At 37.0% G+C, this 26943-nt stretch overlaps 1 protein-coding gene and 1 pseudogene across 1 annotated transcript in view; both read right to left on the bottom strand.

Moving 5' to 3' along the window:
• FANCM (FA complementation group M) overlaps positions 1-26943 on the bottom strand; it is a 63555-nt gene that overhangs the window by 12946 nt on the left and 23666 nt on the right. Inside the window, exons 10-17 of the mRNA XM_037047202.1 lie at positions 23294-23500; positions 20355-20538; positions 16590-16747; positions 13338-13493; positions 9995-11894; positions 5413-5504; positions 5249-5317; positions 77-193 (exon numbers count right to left, since the gene is read on the bottom strand). Coding sequence (XP_036903097.1) covers positions 77-193; positions 5249-5317; positions 5413-5504; positions 9995-11894; positions 13338-13493; positions 16590-16747; positions 20355-20538; positions 23294-23500 — 2883 coding nt within the window. The remainder of the gene's footprint in view (positions 1-76; positions 194-5248; positions 5318-5412; positions 5505-9994; positions 11895-13337; positions 13494-16589; positions 16748-20354; positions 20539-23293; positions 23501-26943) is intronic.
• Positions 21259-22542, bottom strand: LOC118987664 (40S ribosomal protein S3a-like; annotated as a pseudogene).

The raw sequence follows: 26943 nt of genomic DNA on the forward strand, positions 1-26943 counted from the left end.
TAAAATCTAATGTTCCTTAAATACATATATAGTATATATACATTATCTATAAATTTAAAAACTTAAAAAAGTTTACCTTCAGGTGACTCTGTCTCTTTTGGACTTTGGTCTTCCTATCATGACCCTTGAAGTCGCCCAGTTGTGGATGTTGTTCAGGAAAATCCTCGCTCTCGTCACTAGATGATAATTCTAACTATAATAATTCAAAAATTCTTGCATAAGAAAATACAATTGGATTATTGTATCTTAATGTATTTCTAAAAGGTTTTTGCCTTTATTTTCATTTTATAAAGTTTTCTTGATTAGAAAAACAAAATGCTCTCACCACTCAAGAGCCCTGTTACAAACACGTAAGGATTGATGATAAGTACTAAAATACTAAATTAGGTACCTCTGACCAAGATAGAGGTGTAGGTAGAAACTCTTCGCTTCTTCCCATAACCAAAAGGAGGAAAACAATCAATCTAAAATCAATAAATAACCAGACGTGCCAGCAAATCAAACTGCATGGAATTCCAAAAACCAAGGAATTAAAGAAAAAAATCAACCAGAACAACCAGACTGGCAAGAACCCATAGAGAGGCTGGCTGGGAAGAACCACAGTGAGGGGGCGAACCACACAGGCGGAGCCAGCTCAGAAAAACCAAGGTAAGGCAGAGGACTGGGCAGGCAGGGCTGACTGAAGAGGAAACAGACTCAGACCTGACTGTGGTCTACAGCAGTTGCGTGGTGGGAGAAGCGCCCAGTCTCACACAAGAGTCCATTGGAAAGTGTGCTAGAGACAAACAGGAGAGCTGCAGTGTTCCCACTCTGGCCCCTTCCCCACAGGCAGTCCCCCAGCACAGCAAGGAGGGTTGCTCTGCCTCAGTGAATACCTAAGGCTCCGCCCCCAACAACATATCATCTGCACCAAGACAAAGAAATATGGCCCAAATGAAAGAACAGAGAAAAACTTCAGAAAGAGAACTAAGCGATGAGGAGAGTGCCAACCTATCTTACAGAAAATTTAAAGTCCTGGTAATCAAAATGCTCACAGATCTGATTAAGTTTGGTCAAAAAATGAAAAAAAAAGAAAGATATCCAAAATGAAATAAAGCAAAATATTTAGGGAACCAACAGTGACAGGAAGGAAACAAGGACTAAAAGCAACAATTTGGAACAAAAGGAAGAAATAAACATAAACATCCAACCAGAACAAAATGAAGAAACAAGAATTCAAAAAAGTGAAGAGAGACTTACAAACCTCTGGGACCACGTGAAACATTCCAATATCCGAATTATAGGGGTGCCAGAAAGAGAAGAACAATGGCAAGAAATTGAAAACTTATTTGAACAAATAACGAAGGAAAACCTCCCCAATCTGGCAAAGGAAATAGACTTCCAGGAAGCCCAGAGAGTCCCAAAGAAGTTGGATCCAAAGAGGAACACACCAAGGCACATCATCATTAAGTTACCCAAGATTAAAGATAGAGAATCCTAGAAGAAGCAAGAGAAAAGGAGACAGTCACCTACAAGGGAGTTCCCATAAGGCTATCAGATGATTTGTCAAGAGACTTTACAGGCAAGAAGGGGCTGGAAAGAAGTATTGGAAGTTATGAAAGGTGAGTACCTACATCCAAGATTGCTCTATCCAACAAAACTTTCATTTAGAATGGAAGGGCAGATAAAGTGCTTCCCAGATAAGGTCAAGTTAAAGGAGTTCATCATTACCAAGCCCTTATTACGTGAAATGTTTTGGGACATATCTAAGAAAAAGAAGGTTAAAAAATATGAACAGTAAAATGACAACAAACTCACAATTATCAGTAAATGAACCCAAAAGAAAAGAAAAACAATGAAAACAAAAATTAAGCAAATAACTAGAAGAGGAACAGAACCAGAGAAATGGACATCACATGGGAGGGATTTTGGTGGGGACGGGGAAGCGGAAAGGTAGAGGGAAGAAGCACAATTAGTAGGCATAACATAGACAGGGAGAGGTTAAGTATGGCATAGAAAACAGAGAATTCAAAGAACTTATACGTATAACCCATGGGCATGAACCAAGGTGGGGGATTCTGGAGAGTTGGGGGGTACACAGCTGAGGGGGGATAAAGGAGGAAGAATTGGGAAAACTATTATAGCATAATCAATAAAAAATACTTTTAAATAATTAAAAATTAAATTAAAATATGTTGTAGACCGCTCTGCCTGGTTTTAGGAATTGTATCTGTACCCCTTGTGGCTAAAGGAGAGGGACGACCTCTGGAATGTGAGACGCAGGGGACAAAGCTTGTCTCTGGTAGCAAATGCTACCTCAGTTTCATCTCCCTGTCCCCAGTGCTTGGTCTGAAGTCAATGACCAGTAAGACCCCTCACAGTGTGGGGGGCGGGGGGACAACCTAAGCCAGACTTGATCACTTGGGAGGCCTCCATAGAAGGACTTGGGGGGCTGCAACAAAGAGCAATGGACTCTCGCCCCCAGCTTTTACAAAGCCTGAGTCCCCATGTTCTCTGGGAGAAGCGCTTCCTGGCTCTAATCCCCTTAAGCCTGAATACCTGATGGGGAGAGGTGCAGCTCCTTGCCTTGCTAGAGCGTGTCCTGGGGAAAAGTCTGGCACCACAAAGACTTCCTGATAAACCTGTGAAATCTGCTCTACTAAGAGTGCTTTCATTCATATGATAAGGGTCCAAGGGGAAATGAGTATGTCTCCCAAAGTTTCTGCAACTCTCTTCCTGACAGACACTGACTGATAGTAAGCCCTCAGATATCTTTGAAATGTTATCTACTGTTTGATCCTTGCCACCCTGTATTCCTGTATATTACAACCCAATAAAAGGCTATGGAGAAAGGAGCTCGGGGCCTTTTTCTCCTCGGAGAGACTGGCCGCTGCTGGCCTTTGTCTCCCTGGAGAAACTGGCCACAGCCCACTCCTCCTCCCCAAGCAGATCACATCATGTCTCGGCCATTATTCACTTTCGTCTGTGGCACTTGGGGGGACTTGGGAGAGAAGTTGCCCCCACAAAAATTAATAAAATACTAAATTAGGTAATATATGTAATTCTAGAATAGTATTCATTCAATTTAGTATTACATAAAATGTACTTGATGAAAACTTATATTTTTTAGCTGTTTTCTTTAGAAGATCCTAAAGGGCTTCAGCAAATATAATTAAGTGTGTAAATGCAGGTATCAGGATCAGGCCAAACATATAGGAGTCCTTTCAAGCCAAGAAACTAATATAAGAAAGAAAAATTTTGGCTAGGAGCCCTATCACTATATCTTTTACAGAAGAATATAAAACAGAGCAAAAGAATCAAAGTAAGTTTATCAAAATAATTTCAATGAAGAGGAATAAAAATTTGTTTAAAATAGATTGATATTATCAATATTTTAATACACTTCTGATAAGTCAATCAGACATTCTACTTACAGTAGCAAGTTCAAGTGACTTTTCTCATTTTATATAAGTATACAAAGTTATTATGGACTTAATAGGGGAACCCAAGAGTTAAAGATTTAGCTTTAGTTACAGGTGACAGGCTTAAGTGATTAAGGCATGTGGAAAGTCCTTGTTCCAGGAACTGTAATACTTGACTCCAGGAGGTTAACAAACAATTCAACCTTGACTGCAACTCTTATTTGATTAGCTTTTTTCCCAAACCCCTTAGCTACCCTTTTCTTCTCCTCATAAAAAGGTCAGTTTGGGATGAGATGGTTTTTAGGGTACACAAACTGCCATCTTCTCAGATCTGAATAAAATGCCATAAAAATTCAATCCTTGTCTCTACTTATTGATTCTGGTAATGACAGGCAGTGATGGGGAACTCAAGAGTGGAAAATTTTAGTAGTTAATGCATGTGAAAAGCTATTGTTTCAGGAACTACAGGTACCCCTGGCTCCTGGGGCACAGCTAGAGAGAAACAAGCCATTGTGTTCCAGGGAGAGACAAATGACCACCTAGGGCACAGTTAAATGCCCGGGGTGAGAATGCTGCAGTTTTTTAAATCTAATATTCCCTGAATTTCAAAACCCCTCACAGCACCTTGCTTATTCCCTGATATAAAAACCTTGGCCTGGAAAGAAAGACAAGATGGTCTGTTAGGGTACAAACCCACTGTCTTCTCAGATCCCAGGCCATCTGAATAAAGCGCCCGTAAGATTCAATCCCTGTCTTTGCTCATTGGGTTTGGTAGGAGACAGGCAGCATGAATACCTGCATTTCCAGTCTCAGCAGGGCAAACGCCAACTTGTCCAGTTTCAGACTGGTGCAATTTTAATTAATTTTGCACAAACGATCTATATTTTATCAGAGAATTAAAGCACACAAGATATCCTAATCTCAAAATGTAGTTACCAGCTATAAACTGATGAGAAATGAGCATTATCAGCCTTAAGACCTGCCTCCTACCCAAACTTTGCATTTGCATAGTCACCAATGCCTGCCAGACACTGACATTTCACTATCACACAAAAACCTCAAATGCAAACATGTTCAACACTGAGCTTTTCTTTCTTGTCTCCTGTAGATTTGCAAAACATGTGCCAAGCAGCCCGAGCCAAAAACCAGAATCATATTGGACTCTCCTTTCTTCCTTTCAAACTCATGCAGTAAGCAAATGACAGAATAAAGCCTCCAAACAGACCCAGATTTTTCTCTAATTTTACTTCCTGGAACTCTTTGTAGTTACATCCAATTAATAAAGAGATGCTCTGTGCTGGCTGTGTGTCATTCTTTAAGCTGTCTACTCTGTCAGATAGTGCCTTCCCCTCTCCCTTCTCTTGCCTAAGGCCACAAACACGCTTTAAGATTTAATAAGGTTTTATCTTTAAGAAGCTTGCCAGAACTCCCAAGGTCAAGGCTAAGGGGTCATCTTTTCTTATCACTTAAAAGATTATACTGAAATTATCCATTTACTCATCTTTCTCTCCTAATACATTATAAGTGACCTAAGATAGTTCCAGCATATAAACTTTATAATACCGCCAGCATCTTATACAGTAGATATTGTACGCAGTAGGTAGGTATTTAATGAACATTTGCTGAACTGCTGACATGTACTAACAAAAGTAGGGATAGTTTTTAAAACAAGTATAAAATTAAAGTAGAAATTCCAGTCACATGGGATTTACTATCTTTCTGTTGCTATATATCTGTAAGATCAAATTTACCTACACTCACCTATACACATATTATTTTTGTAATATTTATTCCAAAAGGATTTGAATTACTATATACCGATAACTACACATTATCTGTTTACTTACCTTCTTTGGAGGAACCCTGCGCTTTTTGACAGCATGAAGTGGCGAATCAATTTCACTATGTTTCTGATCCTAGATAAACAGAAAAAGGTAAAAAAATAAAAAGACATAAGGAGAAAGAAAAAGCCTTTATATGATCATATTATTGTGATTACTGCATAACTCACCTCAGGAGATTCTAAAATATTTCCTTTTGTTTTTTTACTCTTTCTTCGGAAAGTCTCACCACCTTCACTTTCACTGCTTGTTAATTGTTCATCTATAATTTATTTAAAAATAATGAATCTGGTTAATAGCTTCAAGTTTATCATACCACAACTATCTATTTTATTGACAGGTACAATAAGAATTCTTTAATCTCAACACTTACTCTAAAAAAGACAGCTTTTCAGAATTTTGGCCAAAAACTCAGCATGACAAGAGACAGAAAATAAAATATTGACAGTAAGAAAATTAAGAGATGATAACTTTTGCTAATAAACATAAATTTGACTCAGGTTCAATTTTACAAATTAACTGAAAAGAAGCCAGAAGAGTATAAAACACAATTCTATTAGTCAAAGGTTCTAGAATTCATCTCTAAAAACCTATGATAGTCTTCCTGATCTTTGTGTCTACTCTCTTTCTAGATAGAGGAGTTAAAGCATGAGAATGCAGGCTATAAAACAAATGTATATAAAGAAAGTTTAATGCATGCATGCATGTATGTATGCAGTATATATGTGCATATACGTATATTTGTGCACACACAAGAAATCAAACACTGGTAAGGTAAATACCAAAATGTTGCAACTAGAACACATCTGGGGGAATGAAAAGATTACTAAAAAACAAAACTCCCATGTATGAAATGAGATGCTTCAAATATTTAGGTATATAAACAAAGCTTTAAGCCTGCCGTTTCATAAAATTTTGATTGAAGACACTTCTTTGTGTCTTTATGAACCCTTGAATTCTTTCATATATCTCCCCTTTAAGAGATGAGTCAGAACTCCTCTCCGCTCATGTATGGGGCAAATTTAGTCTCTTGCTTCTAAAAACAAAGACTATAATGAGCCCTAGATGGTGTAACTCAGTGGACTGAGGGTGGGTCTGCAAATCAAAGAGTCATGGCTTTGATTCCCAGTCAGGGCACATGCCTGGGTTGCAGGCCAGGTCCCCAGTAGGAGGCACACAAAAGGCAGCCACACATTGATGTTTCTCTCCCTCACTTTCTCCCTCCCTTTCCCTCTCTAAAATAAAGAAATTTAAAAATCTTTAAAAATTTTTTTAAAAAAGGGCAAAAAGGGGAAGGCTTTGCAGGAACTAGTATAAAGGACACATGGACAATAACAAAGGTGGGTGAAGATGGGAGAAAGGAGGGTAGGGCTGGGAGGTGGGCTGGGATGGGGGTAAAGGGCAGACAACTGTCCTTGGACAACAATTAAAATAATAAAATTTAAAATTTCTGTTCCACAGAAACATGATTATTGTTTTTAGCCATTAAATTTTCTTTTGGGGAGTGGATGATTTGTTATACAACAGTAGATAATACCTATTGTGGTACCTGGAAATAGGGATTTGCCATGCCAAAAAACTAACCTCTGAGAGGAGCTTTAGAACTCGTCTGGGGGCAGAAGCTGAAAGGACTTTTGAGGAGAGTTTAGTGAAATCTTGAAGAAACTGAAAGGAACTGTTTGTAGGGACAATTTCCAAGATTAATGGCTATTGAGGAGGCCATAGGTGAGAGGTTAAAGTAAGGAAAATCTTATTAGACATTGGAGGAAAGAGAATCCTTTATGTAGTACCAGAAACTTTAGCAACTTTATGTAACACAGAAAGTAGAATATGTGCCTAATGAATGAGGGGATGTAGCTGAGGAGATGTCTAGACAAAATGTTTAAGGTATCATCTGCGCGTCTTGCTGTTAAAGTAAGTTGCAAGAGGAGAGAAATAAGCTAAAGAAAGGACTATTGAGCATGTAACAGTTGCTGGCTTTGAAAATTCCCAGCTTCTCAGGCTGGCAATGTTAGATTAAGAAATCTTCAGGGCAAAGATCTAATCTAGAGCACTACCAGGAAAATATCGCTCAGATGAAGCTGAGGGTATAAGTAGATGCTTTTAAGACCTAAGAAAGATCAAAGGTGGTGCCCCAGAGTACCTACCACTGTCATATTTTAAGGATGTTTCCCTCAGATCCTCTCAGGCCTTTTAAGAAGATTCAAGAACTATCTCTAGACATCTCAGCAGAGAACCTTCCTCTCTCCCAAGGCAGAGAAGAACTAAGCTCCAAAATAATTGTGGGCAACCTAGTGTCTAATGGAATGAACCCTAATAACATTCACAAGAAATCCAAAGATTTCTGAGAATTCATGGGAAGAAATACCGCCAGCTATGACTAAAAGGGACAAAGACTTAAAGGGATAAAATGAAAACAGGGCTTTGGATTCCCAAATTTTTGCTGAAAGAAAGCATGCAGAGAAAACTCCACAGGTGCTATCTGTTAGGAAAAAAGATGCTACCAAGCATCCAGAGGACAAAGTCAAGAACCATAGAGAATTATTCCCAAGCTGTGAATCCTAACCAAGGAATTTCCAAACTCAACTCTGCTGGATTTTAGAATCCTACGGACCAGAGAGTACTGTGTGCCTCCCATCACCCCACCCCCAACTTTAAACAAGCCATCTTGAAAGCAGGTTGTCCAAGTCCAGCCAAGTATTCATATGACTGCAACCCCATGTGAAATCTTGATTATAACCTCATGAGAAATCCTAAGCTAGAACCACCCAATTCAGAAACACCTGAATTCCTAAACAACAGAAACTGTGAGATAAATGTTTATTTTAAGCCACTCTTTGTGAGAATAATTAGTTACACAGCAATTAAAAAACTAATACAAATTAACACAGTACTATTCTCCTCATACTATGACAATAAAACATCCACCCAGATAAATAAACTTGCATAAATTCTTTTTTTCTTATCTTTTTTTTTTGCAAATAAGCACTCTATAAATGCAGGGCTCGGCTGAAATAACCAATTCCAGGAGGCTGTCCCTTTAACTACTTTAGTTTTTTTTTTTAATCTTTTTAGAGGGAAGGAGAGAAGGAGAGAAATAAATATAAATGTATGGTTGCCTCTCGTGAGTCCCGTGCTGGGAACTGGCCTGCAACCCAGGCATGTGCCCTGACTGGGAATCGAACTGGGATTGTGTAGTCCACGCTCAATCCACTGAGCTATGCCAGGGCCTACTTTAGTAGTTTTAATGAACTGTTTTTGTATACACATAACATGACAAATGACCTTAAATCCTCTATTTCAGTTAGGTGGAATAGAAACATATTAAATACTCTAATACATAATTCCTTAATATATAAGTATTCATAATTATATTGCCCTTGGTTAGTAGGTAAGTGAAATACTAGAAAAAGTTTTAATGCAAATATGATACAGACAAAAAACTTTCATCCAATAAAAGACTGCATATAAAGGTATTAAAGCAAATATGGAAAGCTCATAGGCAATACACACTTAGTAAAAATGCATGTGTCAGAGTATATCCAATTAGTCAATTTTTGAAAATTAAACATATTTCCACAACTTACTTTTAACGAGCTTTCATCTTAAAACATTCATAAATCATGCCCTCAATGTTACTGAGAATAGCATAAGAAAAAGATTTACAGAGGAAATTCTCATTTTATTCCCCAAGTACTTTTTCCATAACCATAAGGAGTAAAATCCATAAATGGCCTCTGTAATAATCTACACATAAACTAGAGTTCAGTTTTATAACAGGACTTAAAGGATACCTTAATAATTTTAATATTAAGCATCTATTACCTTATTTTCCAGTTTTTCTGTAACTATGTAAAATTAGATCTTCTGTGGTCTTGTCTCAATCCTCCACATACGGTCTTATCTCTCAACGACTTTGATATATTAAACCCTCTACTTTATCCTATTCCCCAAAAATCTTACACTTTGCTTCTTACACTTTTCTCTACCATTTTATAACATCTAAATTCTCTTTATTATGTTCAACATATCCCATATTCCCAAGAAGCCAAAATTTTAACAATCTAATAATTTTTTAAATCTAATCCAGTTCAAAATTTTGACATTTTCTGTATCTCCTAACTATTTACTATCTTTCACTACCTAGTTTATTTCACTTAGCACAAGCAGAATAGAATCAGAGACAGTGAAATAAAGAACACACCAACAGTAACCAGAGGGGAGGGGGTAAGGAATAACGAGGAAAAAAGGGGAAGGGTCATCAAGGGACATGGATAAAGGACACATGGACAAAGCCAAAGGAGGGCAGGGTCGAGAGTGGGAGGTAGGGATGAGTGGGGCAGTGGGGAGTGGTGGGGAAGAAATGGAGACAACTAGTTGAACAATAAAAAACATCCACTATCTTATTATTCCTTTAGTAGATATTTATACATTTTTACTGGTATCTTCAAATGTATATATTACACAATTGTTTGTTTTACAATCAATTATAAAACAATTGATTGTAAAGGGCTAAGGCCAAATCTTACACTTCGATATTTCACAGTGTAATACCTTCCCCACAGCATGCATGCCATATATATGTAGATAAAATAATCTCATATCAGTAAGAATCAACTAAAGAAATATATCATATATCAGTTACCTAATTTAATATACCATATACTGATAAATGACATTTTGAAAAATTACAGAAGCTTATTCAGAGTAATTACTCTAGAAAAATGTATGGTTTATAAAATGAACTCTTACCTCCAACAGAATTACAGGTTTGATGTAGACTGATTTGTCCCCCATCTTTAGCCTTTTCTGTAGAAAATCCTGAATCCTCAAAAGTTGAATTCAGTGTTTCTTTGACAATTTGCAGATTTTCCTTTCCCTTATTAGAATCCAGCATCCTAGGCATTTCCTTTCTCTTTTTAGAGTTCAATGTGTTTAACTCAAAAAGTGGTGTACTCATAACCTTTTCCCCTACTGGCAAAGTAAATTGAGAATAACCAGGAGACATAAATTCTCCATTTCTGGCCGTACTCGGCGGAAAATGCACAGAAGCTGGACTCTGCTTATCTTCACTTGATGAGGCAGCAATGGATCTACTCTTACAACTATCAACATGACCTCTTGGTATTACGGCTTCATTCGAAACATAATTTACATCACTTATCTCCTTGATATCCAAACACCTTCCAGATAGGTCATCTAAAATTTTATTCTTATTTGTGTGTGATGCATGTTCTAACATTTCATCATCAGAATCTGGAACACAAAATCCTAAATCAAAGGTAATAGAAAATAAGTCCTTAGAGCAGTCATAAACATATTCATCACTCTTTAGTTTTTCCTCATGTACACCTGTCACATCTTCATGAGATTTCCAGCTCTTAGGATCATAGATAATTTGATCTTGTGGTTCAGAATCACTGTCTAACAAGAGTTCATCAGAAATTAAGAACTGAGACACTGTTGCCATTTCCTTTATACAAGTTTTGTCTGACACACATGGTGATTTACATTCATTATTCGGGGGGGAAAGGTTCACATCATTAAACTCTGTATCTTCAAATAGTTGTAAACTCTCATTCTGATCAGTGAGCAATATGGACAGCCTGTTGCTACCAACACCATGATTGTTTTCTTCAATGAAATACTGTGAAGAACCTATGTTTATCTGAGTGTGATTGCTGGATACTAAGTTTTCGTTTTTAACATCTTTATGCACTTTATCATCATAGTCACAGAAGCTTGGCTCGTTAAAAATCTTAGCATTAGCTGTACTATAAATGCAACTTTTTTCAGAAAGATGATTACTAAATTTAAGTGAATTCAATTCTGAATTTGGTCTAGAACTTATAGCTGAATGTGACATCAAGCAGGTAGATTTGTTTTTTTGTAAATACTCTGTGTGGGGTAGGTAGAGCAAATTTTCAAGTGCAGAACCCTTAGTAATTTCATGTTCCAAATTTGACAGTGCACTGAGAGATGGAGGAGAATGAGATAAAAATTCCTCGACCCTAACTAGCACCTCTTTTGTTGGTGAATAACAATTATAAAATTGGTCATCTGCTCTAGCTATAGCAAGCTCTTCCTCAAATGAAAGAAATAAGCTAGATAAAACAGATTTCTCATCACTGAAACTGTTATAACCAGAATCTAAAAACTGTCCAGCAAGTGGACTAACACATTTATTTGTAATCTGACATTCGGTTAATGACCCACAGGGGTGATTTACGACACCTGCAGTGATGGTGCATGGGGCAGCAACTTCATCTGTACCTGACGTGCTTTTACCATTGAGGTCTATCTGAAAAATATTTTCACCAGTAGAATTGCCATCAGGAGCTAAAGAACCCATAACATCATCGTTATTTTTTTTATGCTGATCTTTTTTCAGTTTTTTAGAAGCTTTTCTCTTTAGAGAAACAATTTTAATAGGTTTGACACGAGTTTGTTTAAAAATTTCAGCACATTCTTCATCAGATTCTGTCATTGAGAGTGAACTGCCTTTATTTATATTCTTTGTAAATGAAGATTTGTTACTAGTAGAGTTGTCATTGGCAAGAAGATTATATTTGTTCCTGTGAGCACTAAATGTAGAGCTAACATCTTCCATTTGTAAATAAGATTTAATTTTCAATTCGTAGCTGCATTCTCCCTATAAAGAAAGAAAATTAAAAAGTCACAAGAAAACAAAACAAAAAAAAACAATTCTCTCTCTTTTTAAAATATTTTATTTACTTATTTATTTTCAGAGAGAGGGGAAGAGACTGAGAGAAACATTAATGTGAGGTTGCCTCTCCCATGCCCCCTACTGGCAACTTGGCCCACAACCCAGGCATGTGCCCCAACTGGGAATCAAACTGGCAACCCTTTGGTTCGCAGGCCTGCACTCAATCCACTGAGCTACACCAGCCAGGGCCAAAAAAATCCTATTCTAAGAGATGAGTTTTACTCTATGTTAAAATATTTTCCAAACGATATTACATTATTCAAGTGATTTTCTTGTGGTTTGCAGGCCTGCACTCAATCCACTGAGCTACACCAGCCAGGGCCAAATGATTTTCTTTTATATCTTAAAAATTACTATAGTAACCCCCCTGGCTGGTGTAGCTCAGTGGATTAAGCTACAGGACACTAAATAAGTACATTTTAATTTGATAGTATATCCCTGGCTGGTGTGGCTCAGTTGATTGAGCACCAGCCTGTGAACAGAAAAATCTCTGGTTTGATTCCCCCAACAGAGTGCATGCCAGGGCACATTGTGGGCCAGGTCCCCAGCTGAAAGCGTGCAAGACATAGCCAATTGATATTTCTCTCCCTCTCTTTCTCCCTTTCTTCCCCTATCTCTAAAAATAAATAAATAAAACCTTTAAAAAATAACTTGATGGCACAGGTTTTACTTGGGTTCACAACTTACTCCTTTATTTACATGTATTCATGAACAATAACTAATAATAAAAAAGGCAGCTACAATCTACTGAGTACTTACTTACTATGTGCCAGGTACTGTTCTACGTGCTTGACACATATAAAAATTATTTAATCCTCACAACAGTCCTATGAAAAAGATATTATCATCACCCCCATTTTATACATGAAACTGAGATACAAAAAGGTCAACAGATGCACAACTAGTAAGAGGTAGTGTTAGGATTCTAACCCAGGCATTTTGGATTTCACCCTCATAATAAGTTCATCATTCCGACTCTCTCAAAAAACCAACAGTTCTCCAAACTACCAGAATATGAGAGATAAACCAAATGACTCACGTGACAGACAACATTTCAATAAATCCCATCTAACAAAACTCCTAAATTAGCTTTACAAAGTATATATAAATTATTAAACATATTAAAATTTTACTCTGATCTAGCAATAATTTACAGATGATATTCTTCTAATTAAGTCTCCTTCTCCTACAACAGAAAACTGGCTCCTTATTGAGGCAAAAGGAGCTATATAAAATAATATTCCAGCTACCATCATTTATAATAAATACTTATTTCTTATAATAACGACTTTAAATTAAGAAGACTAACGATTAAGCGTTCTACTTTCACCATGACACCAGCAAGAGAAAGTTACAATAAAACCCTACCTCTTCATGTCGCATTCCTTCTGTCATTTGCATAATACTTATAAAATGATGGCATCGATCTGAATGGTCAACTTGATATGTAGGAAAAGGATGATCTTGCCATAGTCGCCATTCAGAGAGAGAGAGCTGATGAGTTCCACTGCTTGGTTCTTGGGTCTTGATTATTTTAAAAGTAACCAAAATGATAAAAAACACTCAGATTTCACAAACTGATTTTTAAAAAAACCACATTATACAACGAAAATCTGCCCAACATAAATAATTTGAACTCATTTAGATACCATCAATTAAAACCTCAACAAAAAAGAATTTCATAAAACAAAGTTCCCCTTTAAATGTATTTTAAAAATAAATGTTATATGAGTTACTGCTTGATCATAGTCCTATTTAGACAGTTCTGTGTTAAGAATAATAATGAAGAAAATGTAGTTCTGGCCCAGATGGAGGTGTAGGTGGATAAACTTCACTTCCTCGCACAACCAAAAGAAGGAAACAACCAACTTAAAAACAAAGAACAACCAGAACTCCCAGAAAAACAAACTGTATGAAAGTCCAACAGCCAAGGAGTTAAAAAAAGAAACATTCATCCAGAATGGAAGGAGGGGCGGAGACAGGCAGCCAGGGCAGAGAGGAGGTGTGGCAAGGTGAGCCTGGGGCTGGAGGATCAGGTGGTACAGATAAACCGGAAGGTACAACTGGGAAGCAAGGTGAGACCACACAACCAGGGTTTTAGCATGGGGAAAATAAAGGCTCAGAACTTTGGCTGTAAAATCCTGTGGGGGTTGTGGTGGCGGGGGAAACTGCTAATCTCTTGAAAGTAGGGGAAGAGCTGAGTAACCAGCTTTGTTCTGTGATGCCTCCACCACATATAGGACCACAGGGCAGTGCAGTGAAGTGGGTTGCCCACCCTGGCAAATACCTATGTTGTTAAGGCTCCACCCCTTACAACCTAACAGGTGCTCCCAGACAAAAAAATATTGCCCAAATGAAAGAACAGATCAAAACTCTAGAAAATGAACTAAGCAACAAGGAGATGGCCAACCTATCAGATGTAGAGTTCAAAACACTGGTCATCAGGATGCTTACAGAAATGATTGAGTACAGCCACAAAATGAGGATGAAAGGCTATACAAAGTGAAATAAAGCAAAATACACAAGGAACCAAGAGTGAAGGGAAGGAAACCAAGACTCAAATCAACCATTTGGAACAAAAAGAAAAAATAAACACTTAACCAGAACAGAATGAAGAACAAGAATTAAAAAAAAAAAATGAGGAGAGGCTTAGGAACCTCTGGGACAACTTTAAACGTTCCAACATCTGAATCATAGCAGCACCAGAAAGAGAAGAGGAAGAGTAAGAAATTGAAAACTTATTTGAACAAATAATGAAGGACAACTTCTCCAATCTGGTAAAGGAAGTAGACATACAAGTCCAGGAAGCTGAGAGAGTCCCAAACAAGTTAAAGCCAAAGAGGAACACATCAAGACAACATAATTAAACTGACAAGAATTATAGATAAGGAGAGAATCTTAAAAGTGGCAAGAGAAAAAAAGAGTTCCTACAAAAGCATTCCCATAAGACTATTAGCTGATTTCTCAAAAAAATAAAAATAAAAAATCTTGCAGGCAAGAAGGGAATGGAAAGTATTCAAATTCATGAAGAACAAGGACCTACAACCTAGATTACCCTATCCAGCAAAGCTATCATTTAGAATGAAAGGTCAGATAAAGTGCTTCCCAGATAAGGTCAAGTTAAAGGAGTACATCATCACCAAGTCCTTATTATATGAAATGCTAACGGGAATTATCTAAGAAAAAGAAGATCAAAACTATGAACAGTAAAATGACAACACTCACAACTATCAACAACTGAACCTAAAAAAACAAAAATAAACTAAGCAAACAACTAGAACAGGAACAGAATCAAAGAAATGAAGGTCACATGGAAGGTTTTAAGAGGGGAGGGGCAAGGGGGATAAAAGGGGATAAGGTACAGGGGATAAGGTACAGGGAATAAGAAACATAAATGGTAGGTATTAAAATAGGGGGTGGTTAAGAATAGTATAGGAAATGGAGAAGCCAAAGAACTTACAAGTACAACCCACTTCCCATAAGAGGGTGAATGCTGGAGGGAATGGGGGTATGGGACAGAGGGGGATAAAGAGAAGAAAAAAGAATGGGACAACTGTAATCGCATAATCAATAAAGTATACTTAAAAAAAAGAAAATGTTTGGTTTCAAAACTATTTACATCCTATAATCTAATAAGGAGTCATACATAATCTCTCAGTGATACTAATCTCAATTTTCATGCCTGCTGCCATTTTTCACTTTCCCTGTTAGTGAATAAAAAATATAAATTCTGAAGAGCCATATATTTCAAGCACCATAACTCTAAAAGAAATCTTTCCTAAGGTTGTTTTTTTTTTAGCTTTTGGGGTACAAAAGTAACCTTAGACAAATTGTCTTGGTTTTCATTTAATTTCACTAAATTAAATTTTAATACTAAGTGAAATAAGCCAGGCAGTGAAAGGGAAATACCATATGGTCTCACCCTTAAGTGGAACCTAATCAACAAAACAAACAAGCAAGCAAAATATAACCAGAGACACTGAAATTAAGAACAAATTGACAGTAACCAGAGGGGAGGTGGGAGGGTATAATGGGGAAAAGGAAGGAGGGTTCAGGAAAAACTATAAAGGACACAAGGACAAAATCAACAGGGGTGGGATCAGGGGAGGAAGGTGGGGATGGCAGGGATGAGGGGATTGGTGGGGGGAAATGCAGATAACTGTACTTGAACAACAATAAAAAAATACAAATAGTTTTACTATAATTTCAAAACAAAGAAATAGAAACAAGTCTGAACATAGATGCTCATTACAGCATAATTTTATGTAATATATTTAAAAGAATACTAAAACACAAGAGGGAAATAAGTCAAACTATGGTATACTGCAGGGTAACATAACCACCATGTAAATTATGCCTATATAAACATGTTCATATGGTAGAAAGTAACAAAGAAAAGGCAGAAGTTATGTAAATATATTATGGTCATGTAAAATATGTGTGTATATGCAATAAAGAATATAAGAAAATTAGAAGTTTTACACACTTACATTTTAATATTCTTTTTAAAACTGTTTACATTCTTAATTTTTTAGGTTGACATTCTGATCATAAACATCTCTGTACCCAAAGCTACTGAATAATCACCGCAAAGAATATCTGAAAACATGTTCCACTTACCAGTCCATTTTCCTCATTTTGTAAGGACAGAAACTGAACTGGAGGCAATGTTATTTCTCTAATTTCATCGCTGTCTCTTAGTCTATAAAGCCTGTTCCATAATTTAAATTCTTCTTCCGATAAAAACCAATCTTTCTTTGAATTACTTTGTCTCATTCCTGTAAATTGAAAATTGAAAAAAGGTTAAAAAAAAGAAGTTAAAAACATGTTCTAGGCAAACACAAAATATACATCTACTCTGTATTCATTTCTGCTAAACCGCTAATTCTATTCCTTAAAGCCAGTACTCATAATCACCCTAGTTTTCACTTCCTGCTTCTACATATCTACCAAACTTCTCTTACCTCTTTGAAAGCACACCCTCCTGTCTAAGAGCTAACCTTTAGTAATGACATCATTAACAGAACAGAGCCAGAGAGGCAGGCTCTAGGCCCTGGCTTCTTTTGGACTCTTCATTTTGTTGTCTAATGTGGCATGAAACAGTCATATAAATTACAAATAAAAACTAGTATCATGATTCTATCATTTTATTAGAAAAGTTATCTGAAGCTTGTGGGGGTAAAATTTTCTTAAATTGGGAGGTCGGGGGAGGGAATACAGGGAGGAGTGGAAAAGATCTATGGAAAGATCAGTGGAAAAATGACATAAATAATATATGCTGAAAAAGTGGGGAAAAAACAGTAAATTAACCCCTTTCACTTCCATAATCTCTATAGAGAAAAATAATTGCCAAGCTGGAAAGGATAGTAGAAAGCAGAACTCTGGCCTAAGACAGATGAGGGCAGGAAAAAAATCGGAAAGACTATTGAATTAGGCCCTGTCGGGGTGGGTCAATTGGTTGAGTGTTATCCTTTACACCAAAGGCTTGTGGGTTCAATTCCTGGTTGGCGTGTGTGCAAGAGGCAACTGATCGATATTTCTTTCTCACACTGATATTTTTCTCTCTCCCTCCCTTCCCTTCCCCTCTCTCTAAAAGTCAATAAACATATCCTCTTGTGAAGCTTAAAAAATTTTTTTCAAAAGAAAGACAGCTGACCTAGAAAACAGGAAACTTCAGTCTTAGCTATTCCCAAACATTATAACAAACTTTTATAAAATAGGGGGTTTGAACTAAGTGATCTCTCAGGTCCCTTTTATTTTTTATTTTTAAAGATTTTATTTGTTTATTTTTAGAGAGAGGAAAAGGGATGGAGCAAGAGAGGGAGAGAAACATCAACGTGTGGTTGCCTCTCACATACCGCCCGCTAGGGACCTGGCCTGCAACCCAAGCACATGCCTGACTGGGAATTAAACCAGCGACCCTTTGATTTGCAGACCCATGCTCAGTTCACTGAGCTACACCAGCCAAGGTGGTCCCTTTTAGATCTAACAATCTTGAAGATCTAACACAGGGGTGTCAAACTCATTTTCACCAGGGGCCACATCAGCCTCATGGTTACCTTCAAAGGGCCGAATGTAATTTTAGAACTGTGTAAGTGTAAATACTTAACAGTTAAGTGAGAGCTCAGCACTGCCACCAGATAGAAACAAGGTGCCTGGCCGAGTGAAACGAGGTGGAGGGCCAGATTTGGCCCACGGGCCTTGTGTTTGCCACTGTGCTCTAAGATTTTTGAAAGAGTAAAGTGTTCAACTCTTGTAATCACTTTTAAATAAATTCAGTCCTCTGAACTCAGATGAATTACATACTAATATATAGATTACATTTATACACGCAATCTTGGCAAGATGAATCACTAGCACAGTTGAAAAATCAGGGAAAACAAAAAATAGTACAGAAAAATAAACACAAGCTAATATCTCAGTTTTTTAAAAAAGGGATCGGTGTTATAATATTACTAACATATGTGCTTGTCTAACTCCTAAGCTGTACATTCAAGACCAACACACAATTTTAAGAAATTTAAAAATTAATGAAAATAAACCGAGTTTACTATTAAAAAATTTTACTAAAAAATTTGCCATCCATTCTTACTAGCATTTTAAAAACAATTATTAAACTATGGCTAATTAACATTTATAAAAATACAAGAATAATTTATGCCAAACAATTCAAGTTTTGATGCTCTAATTAGTTTAATAAACTCAAGAGAATTCAAAACATATACCATCTTTTCATTTTAACCAAAAATTTGGCAAAGTCTTGTAAAATGACAAGTATACTCTTAATGAATGAATTCGTATTAGCTTTAATAGGCACATCCAAAAAGCATTAATCAAGGGCAAGAACACTACAAATTAAAGTGGGTTCAAAGCAGATGACTAGAAGGAAAAGGACCTGGAAACAGTATGATTTGAAAACCTTGAGAGGTACTCTCCTCAAATACATCAACAACCGCTACATAGCTAAACTTACAACTTTCTTTGTATCTGGAAGAAAAAATTAATCAATGAGAAAAAGGTACAAAGACAGATTTTTCAACATAAGGAAGAACTTTCTTCTATATAGGGCTGTTCAAAAATGGAATGAACCCTCATATAAAAAAGTACAATTTCTTTTGAGAGAGATATTCAAGTTGAGGCCGGATATTCATTTAACAAAAATGCTGCAGAGAGCACTCCTACCTTGACAGGTAATTGGACCAGAGGGTCCCCAAGATCCCTTCCAAATCTTTTAATACAATTACATGATTTTATAATTCTTTAAAAGCCCTCCTTAAAGACTAAAATTCAAAAGAAAAACTTTTTAGTTGCTCATTTTTTCATAGTGTTAATATTTCAACATAGTTTCTTGATATCACCAAAATCTCTGCAGTTTTTAAGCCAGCAACACTACCAGCTATTGCTCCCTGACACCAAAGTGTTCTTCATCGACTCAGTATCACCAATAACTTGGTCTAACTTCACAATTTCAAAAAGCAAAAAAAATGAATTTTCACCTTTGCAGAAAGGCGAAACTTCTCCCTTCATTTTTTAGAGCAATTCCAGAACACCTAATATTTGTAAATCCTTTCTTTAACCCTTTGGTGTGCATGCAAATCTTTGTAAAGGCCAAGCAAGTCTCTAGCCAGCTTTTCAACCAGAAAAATGCTTCTTAAGGGTCTAGGACCTGTCTCTATGAAGTGTAAACATCAAGAACGATAGTGTATCTACTTCCCAGTCCTCAGAAGAGTTTAGCTTAGGCACCTGTTCTCTGAGCTGTCACTATCAGCCTGTCATAGAGATAAGAGAAATTTTATTATTTCTTTGGATAAAGTCAAATAGCTAACACAAATGGCTACCTCAATTATCAGGTGAATTTGGGATGAAGTATGAAAAAACATGTAGCAAATGGTACTGTCGTTTTATGTGAGGGCGTGTTACTGTTATCTTGAGAACGTGTATGGAAAGAATCGTAAAAATTTAGGGGGATGAATAGGATAGAATTTCTTTCTCTCTTTGTATTAATCTTAGTAAATGGCCTACAGTGCATATTTTAATCTATTTTATTGCTTATTCAAAATAAAACTTCTTTCTTTTCTACATTTTGTAAAAAGGATTCTCTTTGTTGGTAGGATATTTGAATCTTCCCAGCACTGAGTTGCAACCACGCTGTACTGCCCATGCCTGTCTCCCTTTACTGTGGATGTGTCCTTTCCAAAGAAAACACCCATAACATCCTAGAATAGACATTAAATTCACTGAAGAAGAAATACAATATATCAATACATGATACATATATATTGATACATATATCAATATATGCTAACTAACAACAGAAAAAGTATGAATGTTTAAGATGTCAAATTGTTTATTTACCTTTCCTACAGAAAAAAATAGGTGACTTACGCTGTAATTTCCGAGAAGTCTTCTCTGGTTCATAGACACCAGGTGTGATGAACATTTTATGTAATTTTGGATCAATTCCATCAGGAACCATTCGTGGACTTGCTTGGTAAAAATGAAGGACCTGCCTGTTGCCTGAAATAGCTTTATAAATACTTCTTTTGTTGGACTGACTTTGATTATAAGTCTGCAAAAACAAATAAATATCAAATTACATTATTTCTTTAATAATCACCCATAACAAACAGTTATTTATATTAGTTTGGGTTTACTCTAAACAGTTCATTAAACTCTGATCCACTAACTTTCAGATAGAATATCTGTTGCCTTGAATGTGAAGCCTGGTCAATTAACTCTTGATCAAAATCTATTATTATAGGTGCTACCGTAGTGCCCTGGCTGGTGTAGCTCAGTGGATTGAGCTCGGGCCTTTGAACCACACGATCGCGGTTCGATTCCCGGTCAGGGCACATGCCTGAGTTGCAGGTCAGTTCCTGGCAGGGGACACACCAGAGGCAACCATACATTGATATTTCTCTCTCTCTCCTTCCTTTCCCCGCTCAAAATAAATAAATAAAATCTTAATTTTAAAAAAAGTGCTACCGTAGTAACCACAGGTAGCATTACACAAAAGAAATCTCTTTTTTTTATATCTTGTTATTTTTGAATAAGACTGATTCATTGATAATGCAAAGACTGTACAAGCTACCAGACATAACACATGTTTTGGGATCATTTCATAGATAAACTAAATACTACACTGGAATATGCTGTGATCACATGAAAAATATTGCAAAAAATCCACTATTCAGGATAATTTTTTTAAATCCAAATAGGATTTTTTTTGGTCACCACTGAAAGTTTGAATGTTAAACAGACTCTTGGGCTGAGTCTCATATCTGTCAGCTCATTCAACTTGAGCACCTGTCTCATCCCCAGGAGCTTTTCCAGAACTGCTACCTCCACCGGGAAGCTCCATGAGATTTTCCAGTTCAAACCTGGGCTTCTCCTGCATTTCGGCTTTTCTAACAGAGACTTCATGGAGCAGATAAATAGATTGATAAGCCTTTTCTATGTCTTTTCCAATGCTATCTGGAATCAATTTATTGAGCACTTCTTTCAAGTCATTTCTCTGTACCTCTCAGGTCATGATTATCTTCCTCTGGATCTGGAGAACCTGTTAATGCCAAGCACTAGAGATCTTCCAAATGTGATTGTTGCATTTTTTTTTTTTTTTTAGCAAAACCAACACAAAATAGATGAAGCACATAACCAACCGTCATCTTGACATCAGCATGACCTTCAATCCTGGTCTGCCATTTTTGACCATGGAGCACATTTTGTCACAAGTAAGATGCGTGCCATGGAAATAAGTTTTGACCTGAACATCTGCAGCAATGAGCTTGAATTTTCTAAATGTAATTTCATCATTCTGCAGGTCCAGCTGAGGCAGGAGATAGAAAAGAGGAAGTCTCTGGGACCTGGCTGCTGACACCAATGGAGCAGCTCATCACATTTATCGAGAATGTTGTGCCCCGATAGCCTTTGACATCGCTGGCCTTCTGAAAATGCCTGGCAGAAAGCTGTGCCTGCACCTACGGACCCCAAGTGACCAATGTTTTACCCTTTTTTCCCTATTACAATATCATTATAATAGATTAACATGGTAGTTTGACCCTCTGGGTGGGCAATCAAGAATGATGGGAAAACATGTACACAGAATCATAAAGCTATATAACCACTCATACATGCACTGTAAGAGCCTACCAGTAGAAACAAATGGGTAAAAACCCTCTGAAATCCATGCCCCTTCTGTGGAAGGTGTCCACTCTCTGGTTAGAAGTGGCCCACTCCCATACCTTGGGAAGTATACTTTTCTTAACAAATCTTGCTTGCTTCACTTAACTCTGTTTGTGTAGTTCATTCAATTCATTTTTTGCGCCCACCAACAACCTGGTCCCATCTCCACATGCAGCATACTAGGCTTATTTCAGAAACAAAACCCTTGAGACCATGAGATGTGATTTTGGTTCCTTGAGTTCTTGTGACTAGTGCGTTTCCATATCTCTTATATTGAACATAGGTGGTACTTTCACATCACACTGGTTTTCTTGGAAAATGGATCAACCATTTTTTTCTTGAGTCCCTTTTTGCCACCTTTCTTAATGCACTTGTTCTTTCCAACCACCATGTAGCACACTCAGCTAAAAGGCGTCAGGTTAATTTGTAAAGGGTATATAAATGCTTAAAATCAATTTTTTAAAAACTAACATAATTAATGAAAGTTTTTAATGGGAAACTATGTATTTGGCCACAGAAGTAGTCCCACTGAGTTACAAAAGTTAGTTAATACTTCTTAGTGTAATAAACACAAAATAATATTAGGCACAACATTGTATTTAGGAAGGCCTGTCATCCAAGACTGTAGCAAAGTATAAATGTAAACTCAAGTTAGTGGTGCCTTATCACTTAGAACTGGCACCAGCAAAGTTTTCCCTAAGGAGCCAGACAGTAAATATTAAGGACATTTGCATATTCTTGTTGGTTGGTTGGTTGGTTGGTTGACTGATTGATTTAGGGAACTCTTTAAAATGTAAAACCATTCTCAACTCATTATAATTGCGAGACTAAACATAAAAAACCGGACTAAAAGCACAGAGATATAATAAAACAAAGTAATACGTATTAATTTTTGCATGTAGGCATCTAAATTAATACTAAAGTACAAATATTTCTTTGTATGGATAAGAACTTGAAAAACAATTCAGTTGAAAATTCTCCTAATCAGAAAAATAAGAACCCTCAGAATCTTGTAAGTATGGGACAAAAAACAAACAATTCCTAAGAGGTTGTTTGGACTTTCAACCTTAACAAATTAATATTCGGTTTTTGGCTGTATTTCAAATGTCAGTTACAAAGTATGTTTCTGAAAGTCCACTTACACGTTCTTCTCGTCCTTCAGCAAGGATAACGACAATCCTGCCTTGACGTTTGCGGCCCGTCCTCCCCATTCGCTGTATAAGACGAATTGGGCTCTTCTGCGCATCAAAACATATTATGAGATCGACTTCTCCTATATCTAAACCTTCTTCGCCAACACAAGTAGAAACCAAAGTATTGTAACCACCACTCCGAAACTGTTTCACTACCTAAAATAAAAATGATTTTAAAATAATTAGATGCAAATGTAAAAGAACTGTAGATCAAAGCAAACCCCACTCCCCTCAAAATGGTGAAATCAGATTAAAAATTAGCATCTAGGATACTACTGAATAGGAAAAGAGAGGTGGCAAAATGGCAACATAAGCCAGAAGAAGTTGTGGCAAACTACAAAGGGCAATCCTAATTTCTTTGCTTTAATAACGGCTGTGATTCCAAAAAGGTTTCTAAACAATTTATACATGAATAGGAAACTCCAAATATTATTTTAGCATCACTAACATAGGCATAGGACAAGTTAGTGGTCCAGAGCAACTACTACTATCTATATGTCATACCCTAGACCTAAATTATTGTTAAGTGCATCTAAAGTAAGAATGCTTAATTACTGCTAGAAGTTGTAGATGAAAAAGGAGTAAGAAATCTAACCAAAGGGAACCTCACAAAGTGATCATACATTCCTAACTGGGCAGGTCAAGGTAGGTAGTTTCACCCCAGACCTGTAACAACTTTAGTAACAGGTTTATCTTTGCCTTAAGCCAGCCCTGTCCATTGTTTTTGTGCATTAGGTTGACACACCTTTGAAATGCCCTTGTTCAAACCCCTCCAGAGAGCACTAATCTTAACTGTCCTATAATCCAATCCCTACCTTTGCTCTCTCCCACCTTCATATAATCCTAACTGTCCCCTCCTTCAGTCCAATGTAGAAAAGAAACAGCAATTGTCTTTTTCCAAAGTATTTCAAGTCTTACTTGCCAGCAATGTCAGCATTGTTGTCAGTTTGGCTCAGATAAACTCTTACAAGAATTCTCTACAGGTTTGGCCATTCTTACTCTGACAAATTCATACTCTACCTTTTATACTATCATTCCTGTGAGCGATAGCAGAATATGCCACCCCAAAATATGACTGTATAGGTTGTCTAACTACTTTTTACATCTCTTTATTATTCTTTAATATAACTAGTAATAGATTAATAAAGAATGTCAAACAACTTCCCTTTTAGTTAACACTTACAAACTAATAGTTACTTATATGCCTAATATAAGGCATATAAGTAACTTCAAAATTGCCTGAAGTTTGAAAAATAAATACAAATCAGATGTTATTTACTTAATCAGAGAAAGAAATCATGATTACTTAACTTCTACCAGGATTTGTAACCTACTGATCCTGTCATTTTTTCACTGCTTACCCTTTACCCTAAGCTTAAACCCCCTTACTCCTCTCTCACTCCACATTCCTCTCACTAAACTCCAGCACTGGACAGCTCCCACTTTCCAGAGTCTGAGCCTGTACCCATGCAGAATGTGGCTGGCAGCATGTACCCACGCCGATTTCACACTAACTCAATCTCTCACCTTGAATGGGCCTCTGGTATTCTCTGAAAATCATTTCCTATTTCCCTAACCCATTCACTGTCCCCAGTCTCTTGGATAACTGTGCCCTACTCTCTCCTCTGTCACCAAGCCTCTGTCACCTTTCTTCCCCATCCTCACCCTCAGCTGATGACATGGCAAAAACTGGGCAAACAAAAAAGATCTTCCACAAGGTATCTACCATATCAGCCATATCTACCACCCACCTATATCCGTGCCTATATAGTCTACCTCTCCACCTATTGTTTTGGATAAACCATCCACGTTCTTAGCTGAGATCCACCTCCATGGTTCTGTTCTTTACCACAGCCCTTTCCCTCCTCTACTCAAAGAGCAATACTACTCTCTGCTCTATCATCAATTTCCTTTATCAACTGATCATTCCTATCAGCATAAACATACTGTTACACATCCCAACATAAAACAAACAAAAAACCACTCCATTTTTGCTCTTCTTTACAGCAAAAATCCTTGAAAGCCTTGTGTACTTATCTCCAGCTCTTCTCCACCATTCCACTAAAATTGATCTTTTCAAGTTTAATTTCCTTCTCATCTCTCAATCCAGTGGTTAATTCCCAGTTATCATTTAACATGACCTACCAGTAGCATTTTTACACATATACTCTGCCTCCTCATTTGGCCCCAGGACACCACATTCTCCTGGACTTTCTGCTGTTTCACTAGCCACTAATTGTGGTTCCCTGTGGAATCATAATCATTGCTATTGCTCATAACAAGGAAGTTCCCCCAGCTCAGTTTTTGGATATCTTCTCTATCTCCATTCAGTTATCCAGTCTCATTTATATGATTATTTCTAATCCTTAAACCCATGAAAAAAGATGTATATATTCAATTGTTTTTTAAAGATTTTATTTATCTATTTTTAGATAGAAGGGAAGGGAAGGAGGAAGAGAAACATCAATGCGAGGTTGCCTCTCAAGCGCTTCCAACTGGTGACTTAACCCACAACCCAGGCATGTTCCCTGACTGGGAATCAAACTGACCGACCTTTTGATTCACAGGCCAGTGCTCAGTCCACTGAGCCACACCAGCCAGGGCTATATTCAATTGTTTATTCAACATCTCTACTTGTTTATTCAATACCATTACTCAAGAGTCCATGAACTGTCTATTACTGGTGCCAGTTCACAAACTGTTTATTACTGGTCAACAAGAAGTACAAATACTAAGAGTAAGAGTTTAGAAGTTTGACAGCGTAATTCTGTTTATTAACTCAAATAATTAAAAATTTGAACATAAACTTTCCCAGTAACTTTATTCTTCAAGTAATTTATGTCTACTGCAATGTTCAAAAGTATCTGTCTGTGATGTATTAGGGGAAATAAACTGGTCCTCCATCAGATTTGACAGTTTGAAAATCACTAATCTCTGGTCCTGCCAAGGTTAACTTGTCCAAAACCACTACCTGATATTCTCTCCAAAATGTACTTTCCCTGCAGTCATACCTATTTTAGTTTACAGCAGCTCTTTTTAGTTGCTCAGCCCCCAAACCTTGGAATCAACCTTCACACACCTTTATCTTACATCCCACTCTAATTTGTCAATGAATCCTGTCAGCTTGACCTTCAAAATATATCCAGGATCCAATCATTTCTCAAAACCTTCCCTGCTAACATTGTTGCACAAACCACCATCATCTTTAGCTTGAATTATTGTAGTAAGTCTTCCACTCTTACTATCTATCTACCTGTTTCCACTTTTTACCCTGCAGCTTATCTTTAAGACAGCAATCAATGTGATTATTTCCAAATATATATCAGGCCACGATCTTTCCCAGCTCCAAAATCTCCAAGGGCTTCTTCCCATCTCAGGGTAAAACCCAGTATCATTAACACGGAAATTCCCTACAGAATCCTAAGCTCACTCTCCACTTCCTCTCTGACTTCATTTCCTGTCTCTAAATAAATAATTTAATTACAACTCTTTGCATGAAAGCTTATTTCAGAATAAAAGTGCTATTATGACAGCAATTATGTACAGTTGTAATAAAAAGAGTTGTTTCTGTGGCACACACAAAAATATTGACTGGTGTG

Source organism: Sturnira hondurensis, unplaced genomic scaffold (assembly GCF_014824575.4).
Source record: "Sturnira hondurensis isolate 20B ecotype Veracruz unplaced genomic scaffold, ASM1482457v3 Scaffold0005329, whole genome shotgun sequence".
Classification (NCBI taxonomy): Eukaryota; Metazoa; Chordata; class Mammalia; order Chiroptera; family Phyllostomidae; genus Sturnira; species Sturnira hondurensis.